At 49.1% G+C, this 18,083-nt stretch overlaps 1 protein-coding gene across 3 annotated transcripts in view; it reads right to left on the minus strand.

The window, feature by feature from the left end:
* The window catches only part of IKBKB (inhibitor of nuclear factor kappa B kinase subunit beta), a 61,497-nt gene that overhangs the window by 5,074 nt on the left and 38,340 nt on the right, over window positions 1–18,083 (minus strand). For all 3 annotated transcript variants that reach the window (XM_059155880.1, XM_059155882.1, XM_059155881.1), the window contains 13 exons: window positions 17,676–17,765; window positions 15,226–15,350; window positions 11,708–11,815; window positions 10,416–10,545; window positions 9,851–10,045; window positions 9,087–9,201; window positions 7,039–7,162; window positions 6,322–6,473; window positions 6,088–6,149; window positions 4,889–4,998; window positions 3,451–3,500; window positions 3,263–3,362; window positions 2,907–3,054 (listed from right to left, as the gene is read on the minus strand). In XM_059155880.1, coding sequence (XP_059011863.1) covers window positions 2,907–3,054; window positions 3,263–3,362; window positions 3,451–3,500; window positions 4,889–4,998; window positions 6,088–6,149; window positions 6,322–6,473; window positions 7,039–7,162; window positions 9,087–9,201; window positions 9,851–10,045; window positions 10,416–10,545; window positions 11,708–11,815; window positions 15,226–15,350; window positions 17,676–17,765 — 1,509 coding nt within the window. The remainder of the gene's footprint in view (window positions 1–2,906; window positions 3,055–3,262; window positions 3,363–3,450; window positions 3,501–4,888; window positions 4,999–6,087; window positions 6,150–6,321; window positions 6,474–7,038; window positions 7,163–9,086; window positions 9,202–9,850; window positions 10,046–10,415; window positions 10,546–11,707; window positions 11,816–15,225; window positions 15,351–17,675; window positions 17,766–18,083) is intronic.

The following is an 18,083-nucleotide window of genomic DNA, read 5'->3' on the forward strand; positions in this document are numbered from 1 at the left end:
AGGCAGAGGCAGAGGGAGAAGCAGGCTCCCTGCCGAGCAAGGAGCCGGATGTGGGACTCGATCCCAGGACGCTGGGATCATGACCTGAGCCGAAGGCAGCCGCCCAACCAACTGAGCCACCCAGGCGTCCCAGGTGTACTTTTTGATAAAAGATTCTAAATATAGGGAAATTTGAGTACCCGTATTCACAGGTTTAATTCATTAGTTTGACTGCTTAACAAACTCTAACAAAAGAAATTTAGACAGGGATGGTTTTGTTTTTCCAAGTAGAAGACTGAGACACACAAAAAGCTTCTAAGAGGCTTTCTGTGAATCGCATCATCTGTGGGACAGCCGAGAAGAAAAGCACAACGTTCTGGCCAACCCCCCAGGGCCCGCTGGCTGCTGCAGCCACTCTCCCTCAGTCAAGGTTAAACTAGGGCTCTGGCTGCTTGCAGTCCGCAGACGCGACCTACTGTCAACTTTCCCAGCACCTCATGTCCCTCCCCTCTCTGAGTCTCCAGCCAGTCGCTCATCTGGCGGGGGTCTCGCGATCTTCTCGTGGACCTGGTGCTGCCCTTGCTGCAGCCCATGTGACTTCAATCCCACTCAGCCCTGCGAAGTGGAGGACCAGCCCTGGTTCCACATCCTTCCTTCCAGCTGAATGTCAAGGTCCAGCTTTCACCTGTCAGTCAAGCACCCAGTTTCGCCCTGCGGCTTGTCGCCTATTGAGAGAACCAGCCGTCTGCTTCCTCTGCTCTGCCTGGGCCTGCGAGTATGGCGGAGGGCAGCCCTTCCACTGCCCTGTCCCTTGCAGCACAGGGGCTCTGTGACTCCAGGACCCACCCCCAGAGCGGTCCCTCCCTCTTGGGGGCTGAGGTCTGTCCAAGCCTCAAATCCGTTCTCCAGCTGCCATGAGGGATTTCTCTAGAGCCCAAATGTGATCATACCGTTCCCATACTTAACTTCCTGCAGCACGAAAGGTGCGAAGATGAATTCTGGGGTGTTTTCTATGCCTTCAGAACAAAGTGGGCCTGCATATGTGCGGCCCCTGCCTGCCTCCCCATTTCGTTCCACACGACAGCCTGCCCCCCGCCCCCACCAGAACACTCTGCGTGTAGCACCCAGAACACAGCCACTCTTTTAGGCCAACGTCCTGGGCCTCGGATAGAGCCAAGTCTTCGCTCTGGAAGGTCCTCTCCACCTACCCACCTAATTCCTACTCATTCTTCAGCCGAAGCAACACCTCCTTGTGGATGTTCCCCGTGCCTCCCTCCCCTCCAAGAGGCTCTTTTTGTTCATGTTACAGCCCAGCTTACAGCACTCGAGCTGCTGAACAATATTTCCTGCCCCCCAATTCAAATTCACTTCCCCGTGCATGTCCCTCCCCAGACTAGGAGCTGCCGGCTCAGGGCCCATGCCGCTTTCCCCCTTTACCTCCCATCTTCATCACATTCCTAGGCTCCGGGCACATGGTCAGGGCTCAGTAAACGTCACACGAATGCAGAAAGCAGATCAGGCCATCCCCGGGAGTACCTCAACTTCCCTCTCCTTCCTCAATCTTCTTTCCTTATCATCTTTCCTTTTTTTTTTCTTCCTTTCTTACAGGAGTAAACATCACCCACCCCTTCTCAAGGCCGAGGCATCCATGCATGTTCATCTCGCTGATACCCTGTTGTTCTCATGACTTGCAGACTCCACTGTCTCCTGCCCTTTGACACTGTGACTGTCCCGGCGCAATGTCCCCTTCTGCCTGGCCTACAGATCCAGCCCATGATCTTAGAAATACCACCCTTGCATCCTGCTTCCACCTTACGTGACTGTCGCCCCATTCTCCCCGTTGCTCTGTCAAACAGTGTCAGTGACTAAACCGGTCTTCATCCCAGGTAACCTCTCTGCAGCCTGCACGGCGCAGGTCTCTCTCCCCATCAGCTCTGGTTTCCATGGCCTTTACTTGGCTCTTCTCCTTCTCTGTCTTAGGCTCTTTTTTGTGTCCCGTTTTCTCTCTGAGCAACATGCAGCAGAATCTCAACTACAGTGACAATGGCAGTGGGAGGAGAATGCCTGGGTGGCTCAGATGGTTAAGTGTCCACCTTCGGCTCAGGTCATGATCTCCAGGTACTGGGATCAAGCCCCATGTCGGGCTCCAGCCAATGGGGCATCTGCTTCTCCCTCTGCCTGCTGCTCCCCCTGGCTGTGCTCGCTATCTCCCTCCCTCTCAAATGAATAAGTAAAATGGACAGTAAGACAGCAGGCACAGGAAGTATGAGGGACAGTACTGAGCAGCACAGACTTGGGTGAGGGTGAATCAGTCCAGCAGACATGCCCTGTAGTGAGCTGCATGGAGGTCCCCCAAAGATCCGCCCATGTCCTAACTCCAGGAAGCTGGGAATGTGACCTTAGTGGAAAAGAGGGTCTGCGCAGATGCAGTCAAGGGTCCTGAGAGGAGATCATCCTGGACTACTGAGAGGGGATCCAATGGCATGGGTACTTATACGTGACACCCAAGAGACAGACACAGAGAAGAAGGCCTTGTGCAGACACAAGCAGATACTGGAATGATGTGGCTGTGAGCCAAGGAACACCTGGGGTGTTCCGCCAAAAGCTGGGAGAAGCCAGGAAGGACTCTCCCCTAGAGCTTGCAGAGGGAACTCAGTCCCACCAACAACTTGGTTCCAGAACCGCAAGGAGTGACTCTGGTGGCACCTGACTACAGTGGCCTCAGGAAACTCATGCAGGCGGAAGTTAGAACACCTGGCCCTGGCCGGACCCCACCCTGCCAGCGGAGGGCAGTGAGAGAGGAGAGGTGGCAGCAGAGCACTTGGCCGTTAGCTCTGGGGCCCCTCCTTGGAGGGTGGTGACAGCACAGAGATGGAAAGGCCCTGAGAGGCTGGCGGGCTAAGGGCTGGGCCGCGGGGCTCACGCACACAAGCGATCTTCAGAAGATTCCAGAGTTCCTTCTGCCGCTTCTCCTGAAGCCGGACAACGGTCTTCTCATCTTCGTTCATTAAACTCACCACCTCTTCCACCTTGGGCAACAATTCCAGAGCCTTCTGCTTGCATACCACAGTTTTACTGTAAAGAACAAATGTGACAAACTCCAGTGGCATTGGGGCTGGAGAAAGCAGGAGAACATAATCCTTAGGAATTATGAATCCAACAGCAGCTGCGGGTAAATTTTCTCCAGGTTAAGTGAGTCAGAGGGGAGTGAGAAGATGACCCCATGTGCAGCCTCACTGCTCCTCTGAATTCCACCCTTGGGAAGGGAAGTTGGGGCTAATACCTGAGCTGCGTATAAATCACTCTCACTTTCTTCTCAAAGCCTTGGATGGCCTGGAGGAGCAGCCGGACCATCTCCTGACTGTCGCCATCCGTTCGCTGGTCTAGAAAGAGGGAAGGAGCCCACAGTTCCTCAAGGGGGCCGGCAGAGAGCGCCTACACCGTGCACTGACAAAACAAGGCCCTACATACCTCTGGGTTTCTCCCGTAGCCTCCTATAAAGCTCCCTTGCCTGCTCTTCTCTGAAACATATGAAGGAGAAATTCTGTTAAGATGCAAGGTCAAATAAGCACATTTGAAACTCTGCTTGGTGGGGGGCGCCTGGGTGGCTCAGTCGTTAAGCATCTGTCTTCAGCTCAAGTCATGATCCCAGGGTCCTGGGATCAAGCCCTGCATTGGGCTCCCTGCTCGGCAGGAGGCCTGCTTCTCCCCCTCCCACTCCCCCTGCTGTGTTCTCTCTTTCATGGTGTCTCTCTGTGTCAAATAAATAAATAAAATCTTAAAAAAAAACCCACCCAAACCATTGGTTAACTAATTTCTGCCAGAACAGTTACTGATTTTTAGAAGCAAGACTAGCATTGTCTTGACTGGAGAAAATTATCAGCCCTGGAGATGGCACAAGTGATGCCTCTAACAAGGAAATAATGGCCGCTGTCATCAAACCCGAACCATCGCTAAGGTTTAATGAGAGAGAGTCTCAGGAAGCGAGTTTCTACTCTGTCCCTTGGAATTTCCTGTCCATATGGCTTCTGCAATAATGACCCCAGTACCATCACTGGGCTGGGTCTAAGCCCAGAGTATATGGGCCCCCCTTGAAAACTCAAGCCCAAAGGCAACACCATCTTCTATCCCTTTCTGGCCTCAACACTGAAACTGGCTGATATTTTCAGCAGGGACTTTCATTTGAAAACTAAAGGAAAATAAAGGGTTAAATAATTGGAGAAAATACAGACTCCAGATCACCAGATTTCTGGTATTTGAGCTTCTGAGCCTGAGAACCCTAGTAAAGGCATCGGAGGGACCCGGCTGAGCCCAAGCCAGAGCTCCTGTGAGTCTGAGGCCGCTCGCCTGTTTCCCTCCCCACCTGCAGCCAGGGAGCTCCCCCTGATTCCCTTCAGGGAGGACGGCTTTGCCAGCACACCTTATCACCGCCGCCTGAATCAAGGCCAAATTCCTGATAAAGATACAAATGAGTGGTTTCTGGGTTCAAACTCTTAAGACTGGCCAGGCTCCTTTTCTGTTCTACTTTCTGGTCTCTGAACCATGCCTGGATCAGCGCGGGCTGCACGGACAGTGGTTAGCGTGGCGAACCCAGCCTCTGTCACAGCCTTTACAGTTTCTGAATGCCTGCTCTATCTGAATCGTGTGATTTGACCTTCACAGCTCTGTGAGGTCAGACAGTTCTGCTCTCCACTCAAGAGATGCGGAAATGAAGGCTGCGGCAACGGTGGTCTGGCCGCGCCCATCTCTGGAACATGCCACGACGCTTCGCCAGAGGTTCACAGGCTGCAAGGAACAGTGTCGCAGAGCTGCCCCGGTAACCACACCCGCACCCCTGGATGTTGGCGACACCCACACAGAAGCCTGTGTGGGGCGCCTGCGGATGGGCCTGCCGCCCAGGGCTACTCACAGGTCGTCCAGCGTGCCGCCCTGCTTCCGCCCCATGGGGCTCCTCTGCAGGTCCACGATGTCGGTCTGGAGCGCCATCATCCGCTCCACCAGGAGCCTCACCTCGTTCTCCTAAGGAAAAAGCTGTGCTAATGTCAACTGACGTAATAAGGGCCTTCTGAGGCGTGCGATTTCAGGGGCAACACCCTCCAGATGCACTGAAGACCCTCGACTGGCTGGCTCGAAGGGATGCAGTTTTGGAGTCCGATGGCCGGGGTTCTGAGCACGCGACCCTCACTTTCTAGCTGTGTGACCCAGGCCGCAGTCTCCTCCCTCCGCCACCCAACAGGCTTCTAAACGGGCCACTATGGGGTTGGGTAAGGTATGGCAGGTAAAGCACCCGGCAGCGGGCCTGGCAAGGAGAAGATGCCCAAACACATTCCTTTCTCTTCCCTTCGTTTGTCCAACCCCGTGGGGAGGCAGGCCCGGGCTCCCGTTGCAGAGCTTAAGGCGAGCTCGAGCCAGGGTGGGTCGCGGCACTCAGGGTCCTGGGGCGGGGGTGGTCATCTGTGTCATCTGTGTCAGACCCACCTGGAAGCACACGTGCCGGTACTGATTCATAGAAACTGATGTTCGGACACAGAGGTGAAGGTCCCTTCCCAAATTCACGGCAGAAAATGGAGAAAGGTCCAGAAAAGTCCTTGGAGCCTTCAGCCTTCCATTTGTGTGGGGTTCACCAAAGCTAAACTTACTTCCCTTACCTCACAATTAACGTTTTTCAGTGGTCATAGATTTATGCTGTCCTATGACTTTATGCTTGGGCTTTTTGTCCAAGTCGATTTTTGTCTTATTGATTTAGTGTCTCAACAAAACTAGGCAAAGCCCCTGGTGGGATGGAGCACTGATCATTCATCCGAGGCCCTTTCTAAGAGGAAGGGGTCTGGGCTGCCTGCAAGGACGTGCCCATTCTCCTCACTCACGGCTGCGCCAGGTCTGGGTGGCTCCTCCGTCTGCCCTCGAGGGGCCCGCTTTACTGGCTCCCACCCCAGCCTCTTTCTAGCAAGGCCTAGTCAAGGTAAGAGAGCACGACGAGGACAACCGGACTCATGATTTCGGACTCATGAACTGATCCAGTGTTTGAGGAGAGAGTAAGAAAAGGCAGTGAGAAGGCTTAGCCCCTCCCTCAGTAAGGACAAGAGTCTAGAAGCAGGAGTCTCCTACCCGCCCACAGAGCTCCACAGCCTGTTCCATTTCCCTCCAGGCCAGCAGCAGCTTATCTGACGCTGGGGGAAAAATAAAATAGGGGGAAAAAAAGAAAAACAAAATGAAAACACCACAAAACCAAAATAGAAACAAACAACTCAATTGTAAGAGGCAAAAGAAACCTCAAGAAGAGAAAAGAAAAAAAAAAGACAGGAGTCGTCTCTCCAAGCGGAATGCAGAGAGTTTACTCACTGATCCCAAACTCCGTTTGCTCACTGTACTTCTCCAGGTCAATCTGGATGCTGGTTTTAAAGAAGTCCAACTTGGCTTTGAGCTGCTGAGACATGGAAGCCATAGAATTCTTCATCTTGGAGAGGCAGCTATTATTCCGAAGGAGATTCATCCTGCAGGGACCACAAGAAACAGAACCTTCTGGTATCTCTGGGATCCAAATACCATTTCCTGGACAATACTGAAACCACCTCAAACACCAAGGCAGGTCCCTACTGTAATTATTATTGTCATAACAAAAGCAGCCCCCTCTAATCATAAAGACAATCTCCTAGCCCTCAGCGAGCATGCGGTTCTCTACCAAAACTGGAATTCAGCCCAGTGCCATGCCAAGGGCAACAACCCGGAGAGGGAGTTGGGCAGTCCCTGGCATGAGTCAGAGGAGTTTTGCTAACCCAAATTCCAAGGAGCTTTTCCAGAGTCCAAATTCAGCTCCTAGTTCAGCCAGCCCGGCCCTCAGTTTACACTCCTGCTCCATGTGCTGACCTCCCTCACCTCGTAAAGTCTAAAAGGGCCTCCCCCTCAATCCCGCCCAGCCAACCACTTCCTGCCCATCCAAACCAGTGTCTCCCTCTTGTCTCTCCTACCAGTGGCTTCTGGGCCCCTGCCTCCGCCACCTCCCTGTGGCAAAAGCCACCAAGCAATTTAAAATAAGTCCCAAAGCGCCTGGCACAGTACATGGCAGCTCGCTGTCCCTGCTGCAGCCGGTTACAGTCCTCCTTCAGGGTTTGGATGCTGTGCCAGACCTGGCCCCACACCTTCCTCAGCTGGAAGAAAGACAGGTTCCTCTTGGGCTCTTGAACTGGAACAGAGACATACATGACTGTCAGAAAATAACTGCCCTGAGGTTAACCATGTCCTGCCTCGCGACATCACTGGTGTTTTTACATTTTTTAGTGACTATGCAGGGCGCCTGGGCGGCTCAGTAGGCGAGGACCCCAGGTCTTGGGATCAAGCTCCAGTCAGGCTCCCTGCTCCGAGGGAAGTCTGCTTCTCCCTCTCATTCTTCCTTTGTCCTCTCTTTCTCAAATAAATAAAGAAAATCCTTTAAAAAAAGAACTACTATCCTATTGCATAACTTTTTTGGGTGAGAAGTCTGGTTACTGTCACACGTATTTTTTTGTACCCCATTAACAGCACCAGCATGGACCAGTCAATAAATACCTACAAGTATCGATTTGAAGAAACAGTTTGTGATCCATGTACAGACACTCACATGCATATAAGCTCGTATGTTTTCTTTTTTTTTTTTTTTTTTTAAAGATTTTATTTATTTATTTGACAGAGAGAGATCACAAGTAGGCAGAGAGGCAGGCAGAGAGAGAGGAGGAAACAGGCTCCCTGCTGAGCAGAGAGCCCGATGTGGGGCTCGATCCCAGGACCCTGGGATCATGACCTGAGCCGAAGGCAGAACCTTTAACCCACTGAGCCAACCAGGCGCCCCAACTCGTATGTTTTCAATAAATCTTTATAACATTTAAGGTCATATGAAGTTTTCTAAAAATTCAGCTTCAACCAGTAGTACTAGAACATGTTTAAATAGGCAGGAAGTCTGGAATGAAGACTTTGGACTCCTGATCTGTTTATTCTAAATGTGTGTGCGGTAGCAGGAATGGGGGATGCACCAGTATGTTCATCTAACACTCATACAATGGAATACCACACAAGCGTCAGAAATTAGGGGCTCAGGGCACCTGGTGGCTCTATTGCTTGAGCAGCCCACTGGGTCTTTCTTTCTTTCTTTTTTTTTTAAGATTTTACTTATTTATCTGACAGAGATCACAGTAGGCAGAGAGGCAGGCCGAGAGAGGGGAAGGGAAGCAGGCTCCCTGCTGAGCAGAGAGCCTGATGTGGGGCTTGATCCCAGGAATGACCTGGGCTGAAGGCAGAGGCTTTAACCCACTGAGCCACCCAGGTGCTCCAGTTCACTGGGTCTTGACTCAGGTCATGATCTCAGGGTCCTGGGACTGAGCTTTGCTTGGGGTTCTGAGCTCAGTGGGCAGTCTGCTTGGGGATTCTCTCTCTCCCCCTCTGCCCCTCCCCCTGCTCCCACCACATCCTCTCTCTCAAATGAATGAATAAATCTTTAGAAAAAAAGTTTTATTAAAAAAAAAAAGAAATTAGGGAGTTCTATATGAACCAACAGGGGATAAATCTCTAAAATATATTAAGTGAAAAAAGCAGGGGCAGAGCAGTATATGTCATATGCTACCATTTGTTGGAGAAAAAAGATATATATATATATATATATATATATATATATATATATGTGTTTATACATATTTTATAAATTAAAATGAGGAGTAAATGAGTAGAATACTCCTGGAAGATATACCCAAGAATCTGACAGAAGCAGTTTCTCTGGAAGAGACTGGGAAATTGGGAAGACAGGATGGCTTATTTTTCACGGTTTATTCTTTCCATACCTTTTGCCTTTTTTGTATTGCATACATGTATTAATTATTAAAATATAAACAAAACTTCGAAAATCTGAATTGATCAAGTTCAGAGAGCTGCAGGCAGTATTCTCTGTCCTGTGTTTAAAGTTCTACTGATCACGTTATAATTGAAGACTTTCTTTCCTCTTTTTTGGCTGGACTACTAAGCTCCAACTAAAGAAGGCTGCTCTGGGGACCAGATAAGCTCATCTCCTTGGTGTGGACCCCTCTCCTGGTCCATGTCTCTCCCTGTGACTATTTTTTTTAAGAAAACAGTGATGTTCTTACGGATACAGCTGACACTTTCAGGTTGGGGCCGGGGGGAGATCTGAGTCTCATAGGCGATTTTACTGTTGTCAAAGAGAAAGACGAGATCCATGTCCAGCGTGCGGCCCTCATTCAGCTGCAAAGGAACAAGAACAAGATGAAATCTTGTGGATCCCATCCCTGCTTTTTCCAAGTAAAAACACGGGGATTTCAGAGCGTTTCCCGCTGTTCACCAATAGCATTACCTTCAGCCGGCAAGTACCGAGCGCCCATGCAGCCTTTCTTAATGATGCCAGCCTAGGCTTTCCCGTTCCTGTTCCTTTTACATTTATCCAAACATAAGCCTTATTTACGACTTATTACTTTCTATCTATTCTCCATTGTCTTTACCCTGCACATAGATGTTCGCCATCTCCCTTCCTAGCCCATGCTTGTTTCTCCTACGTTGGCTTTCCCAGATCCTTGGGGCAGGGACTGTGGCGTGCACAGTGGTGGCTGTCCGCACGGTTCTGTACATGAGAAATACACTGGAAACAGCTTTGGCTGACACGGAGGAACGACGCATTGCTTGGCAACAGAGGCAACAGAGAGGCGCTGTGAGCGGACTGGAAGTAACAAGTCAAGCGTGGAGGGATTCGAGTCTCCCATTAGGCCACGCAGGGGACTGGACGTTCCAACTGAAAACACAGGCAGTGTGCTCCGTGTGACAAAGCAGAGCTGAAATCCCAACAGCTGGGCGGCACAGTGCGAGGAGCACAGGGCCTTCAGTGAGGAGCAAGGCTCACCTTGCCGTCTGAAATACACTGAGCAGCAGGCTTGTCAGGGATCAGCGCCAGCCCAGCTTCCTGTAGCAGCTCCTGGTCCTTCTCGGGGATTCCTGTGTCCTGCTGGATTCTGGCCTGCAAGCTCTGCAGACTCTCGTCTTCTGTCACTGGATAGGTGTGAATGATGCCTGTGACCATGTTCAAGATATGAACCAGCTGCAACACAACCCAGATGTTACTGGAAAAAACCCCATCGTTCCAGAGAGGCCCACCTATTTGCCTGGATCATCTGCTGCTCCGAACATTTCCCAGCCGCACAAAGAGAAGGGCCGGGCCAGCAGGGGGAAGGGAGCCCCAGTGCCGAGCTTCATACATTCTGGTCTTCAATACTCCTGTTTGTCCACAGCTACCGCCTCACAGCCAAGGTCACCTGGCCGGGGGGCAGGCACTCTCGAGGGGCCTCCCTTCCCACTGCTTGGATGGCCCAGGACCTGCTCTTTAAGGCGCTCTTCTTCTTCCCAAGCCCTGCCACCGCTCATGGGGAACCCAACCTGCTGCCTCGAGGCTAACCTGGCTCTGCACTCACCTTCAGGTTTAAGATGTCATCCAGGGCCTTGAAGCAGCCGTTGGGCCCGTACACAGGATCAGTGCCCCTCTGTCGTGGGTGCCACATGAGCATCAGCTGCAGCCACTTCTCCAGTCGCTGTGCCAGGATGCTGCGGAGAACCAGAGCACGGTGAGAGGGGACGGCTCCCGCGCCCTTCTCAGGCGGCCTCCCATACATGCACCGCTATACACAGCTGCGGCAGCCGACATGGGGTTACTGAAAATGAATTAACCTGAGGGAAAGCGAATATTTTCCAGTCAAACTGAGAATCTGGGTGCTCATCCCTTCTTGTCTGCTACAATAACCTCTGAAAACCAAGACTTCTCAACAGATGGGTCAACAGACTCATCTCCACTTGGCTGCATGAGAATGATCTATCGATGAAGCTCTTTAAACATTGCAGGCATGTCCCACCTCCAGGCAAGCCCCACACACAATCTAGATGCCAGTCTGCCAGATTTGTCAATCTGCCACCCCCCACCCCACCACCGAAATAAACACTCATGGTCCCACAACAAAGGTCACGCTCCTTCCCAAACACAGGTCCACCTCGTATAGCTGTTCTCAGCCTCCAGAGACCAACTCCCTTCTCACATGCCTTTGTTCCCCTCACTCCTTCCCTCTCAAACTTCGCTCCTCTTCATCTATCCATGTTCTGTACATCTTTCCAGATCCTTCCAGAAAGTTCCAGCGCATCTAAAGTCATTCCACAGAGTTCTAGTACACACGATACCTTGCTCCCCATTCTCTGAATACTCAGGGTAATTGTTATCCATGCTACTCAGTTGTGCATGACTGCACTGCTCTTTCTTTTGTACTACTACCAATGCTGATCTTACTATTTAAGTGTTCACATTCAGTCTCTAAGACTAGATTGTAATGCTGTTCAAACTATAAAGACTTGTTGACTGTGACACAGTACAAGGCTACACAAGAGTACAAAGAGAAGTCAAACATAATTCCCTACCCTGAAAAGGCTTCCGGTTGACCAGGAGATAAACCCTATGCAAAACTGATGTAACACACAAGGCAGAAGCCAGTAAAGGTGGTAAGAGGTATAGATAAATTGTTATGTGAATTTAGGAAAGAGGATTTCTAGATAGGATGAGGGGTGGTAATCCATTTTAAGTTTAAGACGGAGATGGTTATGTCAAGTCCTTAGTCATGGGAGGCTATCCTAATAACCTATTTAAAAGCTATTTGGTGCCATCACAGATATTTAATTGCAAAAGAGGATGAGAACTACATAGAGAAGCACCACTGGGCCTTACCTGTTGAGATTATTGGGGTAGGGTAAGGAGCTTGAAAACTTCACGGCTCCGTTCAGGTCCTCACTGACAACGATGTCCATCTCACTCTTCTGCCGGACTTTGGAGTGCCTGCCAACGGGTCATCTCCTTAATTAGAGCCTCTAAGTCACTTAGCGGGCAAGACACACTTTACATCTGTAACAAATCCACTTTACAACCGTATGTGATACCCATAGGTCGCGATTTTGTCTTTGGGTGACAGTGCCTCAGTATCCTGCTGGGATGGATTCTTTCGGAGCCAGAGGCTAGTCTGAACGACCTTCAGGGGTGGCGGCAGCGACCATCCCGCCCCCAGAGCGCCACAGCCAGCACCACCGACTCCTGACCTCACCCTTGGCATGTCTTCATCATTTCCCCTACTTTTCATTTTATCACTGGCAAAACTTACATCTTGACAGAGGATAAAATGAGAACTTCTGAACCAGGCTCACTGCACGCGGATCGCATAGATGGGAAATATGTGGGATGTGTGCCCGCACAACGCACTTCCCTCTAAAAGCAGGCAGCTCCACACTACCTCCTGCGGGGAAGGAGCTTTACATTTCCCAACTGAGAGAACTCACAGATGTGTGGATGCATCCAAAATAGTATTTGAAGGGACAAAGTGTTAAACCCAACTAGTTTCAAAGCTTTTCAGTGATGAGGAAAAGAAAGTAAGTGTGAATTATGCCTCAAAGAGGACCAAGTACTTTGACACTGAACACGGACTCCTTCCCACAATTACCCCATGTGGGAGAGCCTGTTTCTCGTCTCCTGTGCAGTGGGAAGGAAACGGAGATCCGCAGGGTCACCCAAGTTCACACAACTACAGTGTGGCAGAAATGGGGGACTCGAACCCCCATCTGCTGTTCTTTCTACTCTGTCTGAATGTCCCAGTCTTTCCTTTCCAAAAACGCCTGGGAAATTCAAACACAAATGTTTTAGTCCTGAGGGCTTCTCATCGGCAAGGGGTGAGCTGGACTGGGGGGTGCATGCAGGAAAGGCGCCGGCGCCGGTGCGAGGCAGCAGCTGCCGTTCACAGCTCCGGCTGGAACTGTGACTGTAAGGCAGGAGCACCAAGAGCGTCATGACGGACAAGTGAGACAGACGATCCTCTAACGGCAAACTTAGTCTGTCAGTGGGAAATTATAAACATAAGATAGTAAATAAAATGCTTATTGCTTAGTTCCTGAAATGTATGTCAAAGTAGCATTACAAGAAAATTACGAAGCTCAGATTGCATCTGTCCTGAAATTACTGTCCACCTGCCACCTGCGATGAGAGAGTGAAGTTTTTAAAAAGTCGTATGAGGCATTACAAGGCAGATGGGACAGACATTTCTCACAGACTACTCCACTGAACAGCTCCTGACTGGGCATCCAAGAGGGCTACCTGAAAGTGTCACCTGGTCTTCAGCACTGGTGAGCAGAGTTCTAAGAAGCTGGTTCTGCAGACAACGCACTTACATAAAGATGCTGAGACATTAGGCATAATGTTTTCAAATACTTGTCCTTCCAGTTCAAATGGATTTTAACTCACCTTGTTAAAAACAATGGAAAAACTCAACATTTGAGCTGCAGAAATGCAGTAATTCTTTGGTTTGTTAAAAACACTACTGACGTACAGATACTGTTATTTTTATGCTGGTTACAGTATCAGGTGTGACTATAAATGAATGAGCTAATTCCTCAATATTCCAGAGCTTATGCAGGTCAAGTATTGTTTGTTTTAAAACCAATCACCACAGGGGGGCAGACTCCTTAAGAGCAGGGACCCTGGCTGCAATCATCTTCCCATTGCCAGTGTTTGGCTTCTATATGTTGACTAAAATGGACTGCCATCACAAAAACCACTTTTCTGGAATGGATCTCCAAGGCTACATCTTATAAATAAATAATTCATGATGCAAATACCTATCCTTTGAAAAAGTTAATGTTTTCATTACTTCCAGAAAGGTATATAGAAAAATGGTAACAGCCAGTGCTGGCAGTGGTGTGGTGAAAGAGGCAGCTTGGTATGTTCCTGGTGGAAATATTATTTAGATAGCCTTTCTGTTGAGCATTCCTATACACATCAAAACCTTTAAAATGTGCGTAGTCTTTGATCAGTTAATTCCATTTCTAGGAATTATCCTAGGGAAATAATTAAGGACACACAAGGACACTATTCTTGGTGTTCTTTTAAGAAGTAAAAATTATAAAACACCCGTGCTTCCAGTAACAGGGGGATAAGTTAAAAAAAATTCCAGTACAGCCACTCAGCTGAATACCAAACAGACATTACAAATAACAGAAAAACATAAAGCATTTTCAATAGCCAGACTGAAAGGCAGGTTATATGAGGATGTTTGTAGTAATTTGTTTGTGGGGTTTTTCTGTTTGTTTGTTTGTTTTAAGGTATAGCAGATACACTGAAGGGCCTGGAGACTCACACAAACATTCATAGTGGTTGTTTCCGGATTGTGTGAAGGAAATTCTCATGTGCAGAAATGCTCTGGGAGCACATGCAAGACAGTTCATACTACACTATCACTGATGGAAAAAAGGTGTGAAACCCATAAATGAACCAACAGACAAACAGAGGCCAATTTGCTTGTAACCACCCCCAAAGTACACCAAAAACCAGTGCTATCAGGTGCCTGGGGTGGGGGTAAGGAAGCCAGGTGGCTGGGAGGCCGGTCAGAGAGGACTTCTCAGTGCATATTCTTCTATTACTTTTGGAAGCTCGAACCATGTGAACTTATTACTGCTCCAGAAGGACAAAAACTGGAAATCAAGACAAAATTTGGAAAAATAGTAGCATTATTTAAATTAGCGTGTGGCCTCTCAAGGAACACTCTGAGTGAAACTTGATTCACGGGAATGTCCATTTTTGAACTGCGCATTTCGGTAATGATGAGCCATCACATATACCACAAACCCTCGTTTTTGTAATTAAAAAAAGGTAAAGATAAAAGTTTTTTAAAACTTAATTGTCTCCTTTAGTTTTTTTATTAAAACATATTTTTGGGGTAACGTATTTATGTACATATTGGTTCCTATTTTAAGCCACTTTCTTGTGCTTTTGAAACAAAAATCTCCTTCACGGTACAGTAAAATATGTCCATAATACATTACTGCGTAAATACTTTTCATCTGTCATGTGTGCACGTCCTGTATTTGTTTACTAACACACAGCATCCTCAGTGGAAGTGCACCAATGTGTGCAACGGGCTGTGAACACGGCCATGCTGCTATTGCACACACACAGCAAACATTCACCCGGTGTTACATTTAAAGACGTTAAAAACTGCTCTATTTTTCTAGGACTGCAGAGCCTGGACCACCTGCATGCTGAGTCCTAATGGGACATCCTCTATGGGGGACAGATGATAGACGTCTCGGGCTGGGAGCACCCAGTAAGATAGGAACAGGTGAAGGGCATGACAAAGACAGAGGGACACACTCCCCCCTTCAGGGGGCACTCCTGGACCCACCCGCAGGCCCCAGTCCCTCACTCACCACTGCACAGGCTGCCAGTTAGGGAGAAAAGGGCGGAAGCCGGTGATGCACTCGAAAGCCAAGGTGCCGAAGCTCCAGTAGTCCACGGTCACCGTGTACTTCTGCTGCTCCAGGAGCTCTGGGGCCTGTGGGAAAACAAGTGCTGGGGAAACACTGAGGGGCTCCTGCTGCCAGGGGGCCTCTGCAGGAGGGGGCAACCTGTCCTTCTCGTCACGTCCCCCTCTTCCCCCGACTCCATCCAGAGAACACTGGTGTGTCCACTTGAGGGGGGAGGAGGTGACCACACGTGTAGCTGGTGGTATCTACAAGTTCTCTGTACCTCATTCACTCCTGATGCTGATACGAGGGCCCCCAGGGGTATTTTTAGGTAGGCCAGAGCACAGCATACACCCTTTCCTTGGGTGCCATGTCCAGATGGGAAGGTAGGTCACATACCACAGAGGAAAAGGACACCAGGCTAGGCACACCGCATGCATAACACACATGTTAAATGCTGACTGCGTCTCCTAAACCAATGTGCCTCAGGATGTGTGGTCATGCAATGGAACGGGATATTTACAACTGGGCAGGAAAAAAGCCAGATGCACGGCCGCTGTCCAAGCAGAGAGAGTTGGAGGGACCACGCAAAGCTTTGAAGCACGGTGGGAACGGAACCTGCCTCAGAAGAAGGCTCTTCACATTAGGGTTTGCGAGGAGACATACTAGGAAGGAGCATCACAAGCAAAGGCAGGGAGACTGGGCTGTACACAGTCTAGCTAGACAGTGTCACTTATGGAAGACCCAGAGAGTGCAAAGCACGAGGAAAAGTTGGGGGATGGGCAAATTAGTCTCTATATCTGGTTATGAACGTAAGTTTTAGTTCCTGAAGGTGAAGGATGTGACTGAGCACAGGCTCCCCCACTTAACTGTTGCTGAGCCCATGAGGATTTCAGAGGATGCTCAGAAGGACCTACATAATTACATGATACAGACACAGGACCCGAATCATAGCGCCCCATGGGTCACCACTCTGAAACCTCTATTCCATTGAGCAGGTCGTAAAGAAAGGGAGCCAGTCCCCTAGTTGGTGGGCTAAGCAGGAAGCAGAAATGAACTCAGACTTCAAAGAACCTTTTTCTTCTTTATTTAAGAACTAGATAAAATAGGGGCGCCTGGGTGGCTCAGTCGGCTGAGCAGCTGCCTTCAGCTCAGGTCATGATCCCAGGGTCCTGAGATCAGTCCCACATCAGGCCTCCTGCTTAGCGGGGAGCCTGCTTCTCCCTCTCCCTCTGCCTGCCATTCCCCCTGCTTGTGCTCTCTGTCTGGCAAACAAAATCTTTAAAAAAAAGAAAAGAACTCAATAAAATATTTAAACTCATTTAGCCCAGTGGCTTTCAACCTTTTTTTGCTTATTAAACTGCCGACCCTTTTTTTCAATCAAAATTTTACTGGTTGTTACCATCCACAGGCAATCTATGACCAAGTCTAACTGAGTCTCTTGCTAGGCATTTCTTGACTTATTTTCTACACCGTCATGCTACCAGCAGCTCTGAGCTGCTTGTCACAACAGCCTCCTTACCTCCCCCACGACTTACTCTTGTACAGTGCAATACACCCTCCATGCTGCATCAAGGGTGGTCCCTTCAAAGGTTAAACCGGATCCCTCTCCAAATTAAAACCCTTCAGTGTCTTTCTGGCCCTCCATGGACTACATCCTTTGCTTCATTTTCCTCTCCCTTCCCCTACCCCTGGCCCTTCCTTGCATCTACGCATCCTTCAGGTCCCAGACTAGGTGAGGGCCTCCTAACCCGTATTCTTATAACACCTTGCACTTTCCCTCTGTAGCACTTGTCACAATTTTAACTTCTTAGTTCTCTGTTGTAAGCGTGGGGTTAATGCCTGCTTTCTCGCTAACCTCTGAGCTTCTAAAGACCAGGGAAATGCTGGTCTTCTTTCCCATTGATCGCAAGCTCCCAGCACAGTGCCTGGCAGACAGACATAGACTATACTCAGTCAGGACTTCCTGAATGAATGAGTGACTCACATAGAAGCCCAGTATTCAGACCAAGTAATGTAAAGAAGGGGTGGGGGGGTCAGAGCTCAGCTCCTTCTTGCTGGCCCGAGACATGTCATAGAAACTGTGGCTTCTACAGACCAGCATGAATCTAGTCTAAACTCTTTATTTTCAGATAAAATACTGAAGCCTATGATGTTACAGGATGTGTGTGAGAGCACATGCTAGCAACGCCCTTCTGACATCAGAGAAAATGACCCCATCCTTCCATTGGGTCTAGCAAAAAGCACCAACTTGAACAGAGTATGTCTCTGTCATACAACAATTCCTATACATCTGGGAAGCCTCAAGAAAGCCAGAAAGATTTAGATGCCAGAAGGCAAGGATAGAGAGGAGCCACACACGGACAGCCACCAGGGAACCGCTGAGAAGCAAACATGTAAACCCCATTTCTTACCAAGTACTGCAGGGTGCCCACAAAGGAAGTACAAAGACTGCCCTGATCCAGTTCCTTGGCATATCCTAGGTCAATAATTTTGTGTATTAACTGGAAAAAAAAAAAAAAAGGAAAAATCGGGAGGATTATGAGGGTACCCTGTCTTCCTGTAAGAACTGATCGCTGACCAGAGCAGAGGATACTCTGAATTCCCAGGTTGTGTTAGAGCCTGAGTTCCTAAGAACCACTCAATACACAAGAAACCACCTTCAACACGGCAGATAGAGAGCAAGAGGAAATGTACACGGTAAAAATGCTCCAAAAAGTACATGTTCTCGTTTGCTCTGCAACTACTCACCAGAGGAAGGCAAAATGAACAGACTCTGCATCAGCCCTCAAGATTGCTAAACCTGCCATGATAATGTGAAA

This window comes from Mustela lutreola, chromosome 18 (genome assembly GCF_030435805.1).
Source record: "Mustela lutreola isolate mMusLut2 chromosome 18, mMusLut2.pri, whole genome shotgun sequence".
Taxonomy (NCBI): Eukaryota; Metazoa; Chordata; class Mammalia; order Carnivora; family Mustelidae; genus Mustela; species Mustela lutreola.